The 12,291-nt window shown below is 42.4% G+C and overlaps 1 protein-coding gene across 2 annotated transcripts in view; it reads left to right on the top strand.

Annotated features, from left to right (window-relative positions):
* The window catches only part of LOC131685781 (calcitonin gene-related peptide type 1 receptor), a 126,606-nt gene extending 114,766 nt beyond the window's left edge, over positions 1-11,840 (top strand). The window contains exons 9-10 of one of the 2 annotated variants that reach the window (XM_058969725.1): positions 10,812-10,992; positions 11,053-11,840. In XM_058969725.1, coding sequence (XP_058825708.1) covers positions 10,812-10,992; positions 11,053-11,325 — 454 coding nt within the window. In that variant the 3' untranslated portion in view covers positions 11,326-11,840. The remainder of the gene's footprint in view (positions 1-10,811; positions 10,993-11,052) is intronic. The other variant, XM_058969724.1, reaches the window with a different exon arrangement.
* Positions 11,841-12,291: the final 451 nt, after the last annotated feature.

The following is a 12,291-nucleotide window of genomic DNA, read 5'->3' as shown; positions in this document are numbered from 1 at the left end:
TAATTTCATTAAAAAATATTGGTTGTAAAACTTGGAAAACAAAGTGCCTTTTTGTAAGCACTGCGGGTAAAACCGACACCCCATAGGGGTAAGATCGACACCCCCTTTAATTTATTTTCTCTCCACTTTATTAAAATCTTTATCTTTATTAAAAATGAGATATATGCGTGATTAATAAAGTGTGAGTATGTATGATGCAAATATGTGCTTTTTATTGCTTCATCATGTAGTGAGGGGAAGAAAGTTCGAAAGCGTAGTACTATAAATAAGGGTATTTTATGCTATAGGATTATTTATTGATATGAGTATTTCCAAATAATCCTTGCGCACATCATTGCAACCTCCAGTGTCATTTTATTTCATAAGAGAAGATTTTCAAGCGTTCTACGTTCTGCTAATTGGATTCATTCACTTATAAGTGACACACACACTTCTTAGTAAAACTATCTTTTTCAGATTTGATTTTTCGGACTCTGATCATCAACGATCTATTTGAGTATACATAATATCATTGTCTCATTGTGATAAAGTTCGTCTATGACAAACCAAGAGAACACTAGAAATTCGGTTTGATGAGCTTTTTGCAGAAATAGCAAAAGCTTCGTTAGAATCAGATAAGCAAAAATTCCAATTTTTGATTTTTAAAGAGACTTACAAGAAATAAACACAATAAAAGTATTTCTGTGTATTTCTGCTAATACTATAGTGTTCTAATAGGCAAATTGAAGTGTCACAAAGATCCCCAGTATTTTGAAATGAATCGCAACTATACACAACCATCTTAACAGGGTGTCGGTTTTACCCTAACCATAGGGTGTCGGTTTTACCCCAACAGCGCACATTTTTTTTATGAAAGCAATTAAAAATATTGAATTTTTCAAACTCGTCTTCAATGCACCTAGTTGATCATAGGACAGGCCGATAATAATAGGTACTGAAAATGGGGTGATTTGAAAAGCTTTCGTTCGGTTAAAACCTTAAAATCTACCAACGAAATTTTACATCCAGACGAGTATGAACGCTGCTGTCGAATGTTTTGTTAATTTTTATGACATTCGGCGCACTAACGTAAATCCAATTTTTCTTCAAATGCTCTAAATAAACGTACTAATAATATTGTATCATTATGAAATGAATAAAAATTTGATTTCTAGGAAAAGTTGTGGGGTGTCGGTTTTACCCACAGTGTCGGTTTTTCCCACAATTCCCCTAAGGGAAGATGACTCTGATAGCAGCTAAACAATAACGCGGAAGTGGAAGGCGTATCTCTGGAACGTTGTTCTAGATGCAATCGTTCTGCTCACCAGAACGGCCAATCGTATCCAGCCTTGAGCAAACGTCGTAACGCATGTCACGAACTTGGACATTTTGCTGCTACATGTAGGCGCAAACGCATAGACATGATCCAGCAAAAAGAAATAAAGCCTGCCCCTCCGATATGGAGGTACGACGAAGCGCAGAATAAACAGGTACTTGATAACTGATGAATAGAATTTTATTGAATAGAGTACAATTATATACTACATTATAGTTAATTACTAGTCTTACATATGAATTCTCTGAACATGGTTAATGTACTTGGGGATGTGTTGGTCGATTGTTCACTCGGATCTTCCTCACCAATCAAATTTATGATCGACTCCGGTGCCGAAGTTAACGTAATAGGGGCATTTGATTGAAAATGATTGAAACCAGAATACTGGGCAGGTTAAGTAGTACTTGAATTGATCAATCCACCGCTAGATAAAATTTTACAAGCGTATGGGTCGCAAAGTCCAATGCCGATAGAATGCGTGTTTCAGGCAAATATTACAGTACCAAACACTAACAAACCCTCGGTGGTTGCGATGTTCTACGTTGTAACAGAGGGCGCCGTTCGTTGATTGGTCGATCGACGGCAAGTGACTTAAAGGTTCTTTAAGTTGGCGCAAATATTAATAACTGTGAAATAATAATCGAAGATTCCCGAAAATGCCAGAGTGCTGGTAAAGTTCAGTGTAGACAGTTCAGTTACATCGACTAGAAATGCCTACTAGAACGTTCCAGCTGCTTATCGGGCCGGCGCTCTGTGCAGGTTGCAGAGTATGGAAGCAAGCGGAATAATTGAAAAAGTGAAAGGAGCCCCACAGTGGATAAGCGGAATGTTCGCAGTACCGAAGGGTGAGGACGATTTTCTACTGGTCGTCAATATGAGAGGTCCCAATAAAGCGATCAAAAGAGAGTACTATAGATTACCTTTAATAGAGGAACTGAAGGTCAAACTGTATGGTGCCAGATACTTTTCAAAAATTGACCTGCGAAATGCATGCTACCATCTTGACTACGTTCCGAGCAGAAAGCGGTATGTACCCTTTTTCACGCCCTATGTTTGGGGTAAATTGTGCTCCTGCAATATATCAGAGAGAAACGTCACGAATCCGTGATCGTGTAATCACGTGATCATGTATATCGATGACATACTAGTTTTTGCGAGGACACTTGCAGAGCTGCGTACAGTTGTTGCACAAGTTCTTAAAATACTGGCGACGATCAATGAATCGAAATGTGAATTTGACAAATTCAGTTCATGTGTCATGAACTAGATGAAAATGGTTTTCATGTCAAAAATGCAAAAAAGACAGCATTTTGAATTTTTGAGCTCCAGTCACAACCTCTTAATTAAAAACTTTTTTGGGCTTAGCTTCCTTCATTAGCCCTTACATCTAGCGGTTTGCGAACATTAGTAGCCCATTGTGGGCTGTTACTTCCAAAAATTCATGGACGTGGGGCTTACAACAGCAAGAATCGTTTGAGGACATCAAAAGGCGCATCACACAGTGTACCGTTTCTCTTGGATTCTTCTCGGACTACGAATAGACTGTCTTGTATACGGATACTTTCCCTGTAGCCTTGGGTGCTGTGCTCGTTCAAGAAAGTGTAGGACAAGATGCCAGGATCATCAGTTTTGCCTCTAAATCCCAAACTGACACAGCAAGCGTTACCCCCCAGAACCAATGAGAAGCGTTAGATGCCGTCTGGGTTGTTGAACATTTTGCATACTTTTTATTAAGTAGACGGTTTGTTCTGCGTACAGATGCTTCAGGGGTAGCTTTCATATTGAAGCGAACCAGGCAAGACTCTAAGAGGGCTCTCACCGGGGCTGATGGCTGGTCTCTTAGACTCAGTCCTTATGATTATGAAATCGAGTAGTTCGTGGTGCAAATAACATTGCTTATCCTTCTTCACGTTTGTACGTCGAAAATAACGAACCCTTTAATGAAGACACTAGTCCCGGGGAAGTGGCAGCACTTGGAACAAACATGGTTGAATTTTTAATTGAAAACAAGATTGAGGAAGAAATATCCCAAGATGCTATCCTGCAACAGGTTATACAATCATTGGCGACGAGGCAGTGGCCTGATAATCTATCGGAGTTTCGGGTCTTAGACCAAAATCTATCTGTGAGGAATGGAGTTGTTGTAAATACTAAGTGTGTTGTCATTCCTGCGAGGTTGCGGTAGAAAGCGCTTGAGGTAGCTCACGTTGATCATCCATCTGCATCAAAAATGAAGACGATATTGCGACAACGTGTATGGTGGCCGGGGATGCCAAGTGATGCAGAGGATTGGGTTAAGTTGTGCTCAATTTGTACGATCAAGGTAGACCGGAGAAAACGACTCTATTGCAAAGTATCTTTGTGCCCAATGTGGTCTGGGATACGATTGCGTTGGACTTTAACCCTTTCATGCCCAACTTTTTTCTATTGTATGTAGGGTTTCAAAACTATTTTTCCTTGAAAACGACGGGGTCAAGAAACACGAAAAGCCTATTTTATAATGATAGGAGTTTCCATTTTGAGCGTACAAAGATGGTACTCGAAAACATTTTCGAGAAAGAAGGATTCCCCAAAGCATTCAGGACCGTTAATGGACCTTCGTTCAATGGGGAAGACTACGAACATTATTGTGCAGAACGTGGAATTCAGATGAACTATTCTACTCCTTTGTTACCCGAACAAAGTGATCTGGTCGAAGGATATATGAAAATTGTTAACAAAGCCATAAACGCGTTTGCATTCGACAGTACCAATTCCATCGACGAGCTACGCGCTTATCCAAGCACATAACAAGGCTATGCATCGCACAATCAAGGTTGCTCCAAAAGAGGTAATGACTGGTCATAAGATCAACCGCGGTGCATCTTGGACAGTCCGCGCTCACATTCCGTGAATTTTGTCAACCTGTTAAGGATGACTTTACAGGAGTTTTCCGAGTGTCCAATACACATAGGGGCCTTACGAGGCCGGATCACCCGGTAGCTTTCTTGGCTTCGGCAGCAAAACCAGCTTCTGTATCTTCCACATTTCGGGGAAGTTGTCTTCATTTAGACACTTCTACAGCACCATCATGAACATGTATGGATATGCCAGGATCGCTGCTTTCAGCACCACGCTTGATATTCCATCCGAACCGGGGGCTTTCTTTCATTTCAGGCACTTCGATGCTTCTGCGAGCTCATCGTTTGGCACTTGTTGATTGCTCGTGTTTGCTCCTTCTTCTTCGCCGTACGCCGGGAAGGGACCCTCAACAGTTATCTTCAGCTAACCCGGGCACATTTCGGCTGACGTCGACGGATTCTTCGTATTCGCTATCACAACTCAGCACGCGTCCCTCAGAGATTGGCGTCTACTTCTCGGCACAACTGCTTGTTGCAATCTGACTTGCTAAGCTTTATCTCCCGTTTAAAAGTGGCCCTAGCGTCCCAAAACGCTGCCATCCGCTCTTCTCTCTCTGGCTCCAATAATGCTCTCTGAGCCCGCCGCTTCAAGACAAGCAGCGCGTATCGTACTAAGCTTCTCGTTCCACCAGTAAGCTGGACACCATCTATTGCGTGGCTCAGCCGCATCCAGGTTCTCGGTCCTGCCGTGCAGCCTTAATGCCTCAACGAAGAAGTCTTTGTTTCACAATCGTACGTCTAACTTCGCTAGAGCTTTCTGCAGGATATACCCTCTTGTGTAGGTTACTCTAATGCCCCACTCCACAGCCCAGGCGTTGAAATCACCACCAATGACTATCGGCTTTCGGTCGATCAACTACTCAGTTTACTGTTCCAGCTCAACTGTCCACCTTGGAGATGCGTAACCGCTACGCACAAAAACACCGTTGATTTCTTGAATGAGAGATCTGCCCATAACTTGTATCGCAGCCGTTCCCGATCTATTCGCCACCCAGTTATTGTAATCCAGGGGGACTTGATACGGCTCTGCAATCAAAGCGACGTCACACATAGTTTCTGTCTTCAGAATATATTGGCTTAAATGGCACGTTCCCCGTATGTAGTCGGGGATTTGTGCCTTGCCGTGTGTTTTCATCATTTCCTGAGCGGAAGAAAAGGACAAGGAGGTGTGGGGAAGTAGAATTGGAAGGGTGGGAAAAATAACAGCACAAAACAAAAATAAACAACAGGTAAGTTAAACTCACAAGTAGTTCAACTTGCCTGCGAATAAGCCTAAAGCTCTTTACCACATTGGATAAGAAACTTTAGTATGTCTCTGAGTTTCAGTCGTCCAAACATGGTTTCGTCTATAAAAGGACGGCCGAAGACTCGAAATCGCAATTGCGCTACCGCTGGACAGTGGTATATCAGATGATATGAGGTTCCGTAGTCGGATTCACAAAGATCACATGAAAAAGACTCAGCGCGTTGAATAGTTGCCATGTGATAATTGAGTTTGCAGTGGCCGGTTAAAGCCTTGGTCAGCATGCCGCAGTGGAGCTTCGAAAAATGTAGGAGATTTTTCGAAACCACTGGGCATGGTTGTTCTAGAAACGCTTTTGTTTGGCGACACGTTTGTAGATTTCTCCAATAATTGCAACTTGTCGAAATTGGCAGCGCGGGCTCAGGACCAACGAAGTCAATCGCTGAACCTGCCCTGGCCAATTCGTCAGCCCATTCATTTCCAGTAATACCGCAATGTCCGGGCACCCAGACAAGGTAGATAGTGTTGACAATGCTTAGTTCTTCAATTTGGGTTCGGCACGCAATCACTAGATTGGACTGGGATTTGTCTGAGCTAAGGGCCTTGATTGCAGCCTGAATATCGGAGCAGAAGTTTATAACTCTGCCGGACAAACTCAGTTGAAGGGCCGATTGTACCCCGCACATAATCGCAAAGATTTCTGCTTGGAATACAGTACAGTATCTACCTAGGGAGTGAGATTGTTCCAATCTCATTTCACGACAGTAGACACCAGCACCAGCACGCCCCTCCATCAGAGAACCGTCAGTGTAACAAACCACTTGCGTTTGTTGTTGTCTTTCCATAAAGCCAGACAACCACTACTCTCGAGAGGGAATCTTCACATGGAATGTCCTGTAAGGAAAACTACAAGTGAGTGTAATATCGCTGGGAGGAAGAATATCTTCACCCCATGTAACCATTTGTGACCACAATCGTGTATGACTGGTAGCAAGATCAACATGGTTACTGTTCCAAAGCCCAGTAACCTGCAGTATGTATGCACATGATAGTGCTTCTTGTTTGAGGTGTATGTTTAATGGTTTGATATTTAGAAGTGCCTCAAGAGCAGCAGTCGGAGTCGTGGTTAAAGCACCAGTCAACGCCATGAGCACCATTCTTTGCAGATGGTTTAGCTTTGACTGGACTGTCACCACCTCTCCCCTCTGCCATCACACAAGGCATCCGTATGACAATATTGGACGTACAATTGTCGTGTAAATCCAATAGATGTATTTAGGTTTGAGACCCCAGGTCTTTCCAGAAGTTCGTCTGCACTGCCCGAAAGCCATGCACGCTTTCTTGACTCTGAACTCAATGTGAGCAGACCAATTCAGTTTGGAATCCAATATGACTCCAACGTATTTGACTTGATCTGCACACAGTAGCTCAGAATCAAAGAACTGCAAGGGACGAACCCCGGTTGTTAGATAACTGAAATAATCTAAATTCATCATATGTTCCCGATCTATTCGCCACCCAGTTATTGTAATCCAGGGGGACTTGATACGGCTCTACAATCAAAGCGACGTCACACATAGTTTCTGTCTTAGACTGCCACAACAATTTCTATGCGATGTCACGGTGATTCAGATTTATCTGAGTTATCTCAACCTCTGCAGTCACCCGCAAGGCGCAAGTCCAGTTCAGTCCATCCGTGCTTCCGAAATACCTACAGAAGCATGTTGTCAGACGCCTCTGAGATAAAAAAACGCATCACGCATATTAGAAATATGAAACGTGGGTGTCAATAGGCTCATCACCCTACGCACCCATAAACCACCGAAAACATGTTGGCATGAGAATTTCACCCATATCAACCCAACGCACACACAAGCAGAAATATAAAATAATTTATCCCAACACAACTGACAAGCAGCACACACGTCGCACCCCTGACACTATCGATCGAGATCAGCTATGGCAGATTATGCACGAGTACGGATTCCCGGACAAACTGACGCGATTAGTTAAGGCGACGATGAATCGGCTGATGTGTGTAGTACGTGTCTCAGGGACGCTCTCGAGTCCCTTCGAATCACGCAGAGGGTTACGGCAAGGTGATGGTCTCTCGTGTCTGTTATTCAACATCGCGCTGGAAGGTGTAATAAGAAGAGCAGGGATCGACACGAGTGGTACGATTTTCACAAAGTCCGTTCAGCTACTTGGCTTCGCCGATGACGTTGATATTATTGCACGAAACTTTGAGAAGATGGAGGAAGCCTACATCAGACTGAAAAGAGAAGCCAAGCGCGTCGGACTTGCCATCAACACGTCGAAAACAAAGTACATGATAGGAAGAGGTTCACGAGAAGAGAATGAGAACCGCCCGCTTCGAGTTTGCATCGGTGGCGACGAAATCGAGGTGGTTGAAGAGTTCGTGTACTTGGGCTCACTGGTGACTGCCGACAATGATACCAGCAGAGAGATTCGTAGACGCATCGTGGCAGGAAATCGTGCTTACTTTGGCCTCCGCAAGACACTTCGGTCGAACAGAATTCGCCGTCGTACGAAGTTGACCATCTACAAGACGCTGATTAGACCGGTAGTTCTCTACGGGCACGAGACCTGGACCATGCTCGTGGAGGACCAACGCGCACTTGGTGTCTTCGAACGGAAAGTGCTGCGTACCATCTACGGTGGAGTGCAGATGGAAGACGGCACATGGAGACGGCGAACGAACCATGAGCTGCGTCAGCTGTTGGGGGAGCCGCCCATCTGTCATACCGCGAAAATCGGACGACTACGGTGGGCCGGGCACGTAGCCAGAATGTCGGACAATAGCCCGGTGAAAACGGTTCTCAATTGCAATCCGACCGGTACAAGAAGACGTGGCGCGCATCGAGCACGATGGATCGACCAGGTGGAAGACGATTTGCGGACCCTTCGCAGACTGCGTGGCTGGCGACGCGCGGCCATGGACCGAGTGGAATGGAGGAATCTTTTGTATACGGCACAGGCCACTTCGGCCTTAAACTGTTAATAAATAAAAATAAATAAATAAACGTCGCACCCCGCAATGTTGAACTCAATCCAAAAAACATTACAAATCAAAAACATGCAAGCCCCTCACGGTCCATTTGTGTGTGGAGTCTACGCAACCACTACCGAAACCCCATAGTAGAGGTAGACGCTACCATTTTTTAAGCAACGCTAATTTTTTTTGGTAAAATTCTTGTAAAATGAAAATTACACGATATAGGATTCCAGTGTCTCCAACAAAGTTTTTTTAAAATTTGAATTTCTTCAATTTTCTGGAAGACAGCGAAACTATATCTTGAACAATTAAAAAGTTGATTTCCTGATTTTAAAAAATTTAGATCTACCCTACCCACAATTTCAATTAATAGAAAAATATTTTAAAGTGCAATATTTTACCAGGAAAACGAAACTATATTTTTTATATTGTCCACCACGAAAGTAATTTCAACATATTACAAAGGGTTAAATCATGGAAAACCGAATTTTTAATATAACTTCTTCAGTTTTCATTTTTTGCAACCTATCCTTCACATGTTTTTCAGAGTTTTTGAAGACGAACATTTTCTTCCAACACTTCAAAAAGCTTCCATTATTCAAAAGATATAAGTACTTAATATATCAAAAATACATTTATAAATCATTTTTATGAAAATTTAAAAAATATTGCATTCGCGATTTTTTCTCGATTATAACTCTAATCGTGACCTTATTTATAGTTTAAAAAAAAATCTTTTGTTAGCCCCTACGAGTGATATTGGTATTTCAAAAAAGCCCATTTTTGGCGAAAAAATGCTTATAACTTTTCAGTGGAAATAGTCACGTATTTGGCGCCATGAAGCAAATTCTTCGCTTAAAACAATCCTAAATTTTATCTGAAGACTACTTCAGTTTTAAATCAAACCCGCAAAAGTTATTTGAATAAAACAGTTTTTCTAAGAAACACTCTAATCTTCGATTTTAAATGTGTTGTGAAATGAAAAGTATGACAGATAGAGCTCACATGTCTTCAGCAAACATTTCTTAAATTTGTCGTTCTACAACTTTGATGAAGGCGGTTCTAGCTAAAATGGCTAAAAAAATATTTTTTTGGTCTTGCTAAAATTAGAACAACTCTAACTGTTGTTTTAACAAAAAGAAGGGACTCACAAACTACGAAAACTTTTCCAAATACTTGGTAAGGCTAAAATCTTAAAATTCCTGCTAAATTTTTATTCTGGACCACTGTACAGTGGCGGCATCACCTCGTGCACAGTTAAGCCATGTAAATCTTTTACCCGTTTCCCTACTAAGTGCAGTCAATCGTGCGCTCCCCACCCCGCCATGCGAGCCGAAACCCTACATGTGCACGAACGATTATACTGTCCGGATGACACAGTCGTGATGCTGCGCGTTTGAAATGGGAACGACGAATGATTGAAACGAACACGCGGCACTTCTATTTGTAAACTACCCTAAAGTGTGAGTGCCGAAAATTCATACCGTATACCGCTTATCGTACTGTCCGGACAATATAGTCGACATGTTGCTTGTTTCGCATGTGAGAATCGACTGATATTACACGAAAATTATGTTTTGGCCCATTTGTCATTCAAATCATCGCCTTTGATAGATCACATGAATTGAACTCGATACTTTAGTTTGGGCACATAAAGGACTCGTATTGTAATGTAAATTACATGACAATTGAAATCCGTTTTGAAGCTTAGTTTAAACCTGTTGTTTTCTGCAAAGTTATGCATAATCATTATGCGGGCATATCATTTAGGATGTGTACAATTTACCTTTTGCCTGGTGTGGATAAATTTCTGGAAGAAGAGCCCTCCACAACTCAGCCGAGCATGAACAACAAGAAAAGTTCTACCCACAGTAAACATCGTAACGCCTTCATGGGAGGATATATTTAGGAAATACTGCTTGAATGAATCAAGTAGGCGAATATTTCCCACAATTCATGAGGATAGCTTTACTCAGTCGAAGAAATGAGTGCCCTAAACAATGGACGGAATAATCTGAAATATGATAATTTTCTCACTAACATACACCATTGTTTCTATATTTGTCTGTGGGGGTGACAGCAAAATCAAAATTAGCACAATATAACTCAGATTCCATACAGGCGGTAGCTTCTGCTTATGGGCCGCACATTTTGTGATTAATATTAATTTGTTTTACACAATGGCTCCACCCGAGTCCGATCCTATATTGCCCCGCTCATCCCACGGTCAACCCATCCACGCTGGAACGATTATATATGTCTACTATGCAGGTTTCTAATGAGAACATTCATTCACATTTCCGCTTATTTTCCTCGTTCACCCTGGCAAACAATCAGCTGCTGGATGGACGAAAGTCACGCCATGTGGCTGCTGACGGTGCCGGTTTGCATTTCGCTCGTTGCCTCGCTGGTGTTCCTCATCAACGTGGTTCGAGTGCTGCTGACCAAGCTAAACTCCACTTCACCCAATCCGGCCCCGCAAGGACTGAAGAAAGCTGCCAGGGCGACGCTTATATTGGTAAGTTTTGTCCGGAAAGGTTTCGTACTGGTGTTGCTGATTTTGTTTTCCCACCCGCAGATTCCGCTTTTCGGTCTGCAGCACATTCTGATACCGTTCCGTCCGGACAAGGGTTGCGAACTGGAGCGCTACTATCAGATCGTGTCGGCCGTGCTGATAAGTCTGCAGGGAACCGTCGTATCCTGCCTGTTCTGCTTCGCTAACCACGATGTGATTTTTGCTGTGAAGTGCCAACTAAGCCGCTTCTTTCCGGCACTTGTGGAGCATCCGTATCGGGAAAGTTTCAACGGTGGCCTGCCGGCGACGACGCAAAGCCGCGACATGGTGGTATGACTGTTGGGCTTTCGGCGCGGTACGCGGACAACCGGAAGTCACGAAGTGGTTGGCGAGTGCGTCGAGGGTTTGGTTTAGCGGGTAGAATCGGAGGTTTACTGCGGTAATCAGATGCCCAAAAGAGATACTTGAATACATAGTGTGTAGTTTTGAAGCTTACATGTCCAGTTTCCTGTTATGTGTACAATTAGGTTGTAGGTATGAGTAAAAGCCATGCTGTAATCCTGGTGTAACCAGAACAAAACAGCACAGGCTCGTTATATTTTCATTTCTCAGAAATAATAAATCATGTAATTTTATTTTTTCCAGTAGAACATGTTATATATCAGCAGAGAAAAATCGAAAATGTTGGAAACTATTTAGCTGATAGCTGATATTGTATTCTATAAAATTCGCAACATTTCCTAACGAGTTCATGTGAGCACGATCCATAGTTTCTACTCGTTCCAGGTAATGTATCTACGAACCATTGTTTTTGTACGTGTACGAACAAAAATAATCCTTTAAAGAATGTGAAATGAACACCTGTCTCAGATCGTTTACCCAACGTTCCAAATCAATTAAAGAATGTGCTAATTTTGTCTAAACTTATATTTCATTTTGAAGAAACCCTGTTTTAGAAAGGATCTATCACAAACAAAAATGATTATTATATGTGTATTAGTTGGATAACATTATCTAAAATAGTTTTTGTGTTTACTGGGATCTCTACGAAGAGGTATTTGCGATTAGATTTTTTTTCAACGATTGAATCTCCAAGTGAATTGGATGAGGTCGTGGATAATACAAATTCACTCGTATAGCAGCATACCAAGAGTTTTGGGCTTCTAGAGGAACCCCTTGGTGGAATACCGAATTTGTTCTACTCAAAAAGTTATGAAGAAGAGCTAAGAATCGCAGACGCAGAGACGCCACAGTGGCACGACTTAGAACAAACGGTGCACAGTGGTTGCAGTGGTACCAAAA

Source organism: Topomyia yanbarensis, chromosome 2, assembly GCF_030247195.1.
Source record: "Topomyia yanbarensis strain Yona2022 chromosome 2, ASM3024719v1, whole genome shotgun sequence".
Classification (NCBI taxonomy): Eukaryota; Metazoa; Arthropoda; class Insecta; order Diptera; family Culicidae; genus Topomyia; species Topomyia yanbarensis.
This window is presented reverse-complemented; position numbering and strand designations above follow the sequence as displayed.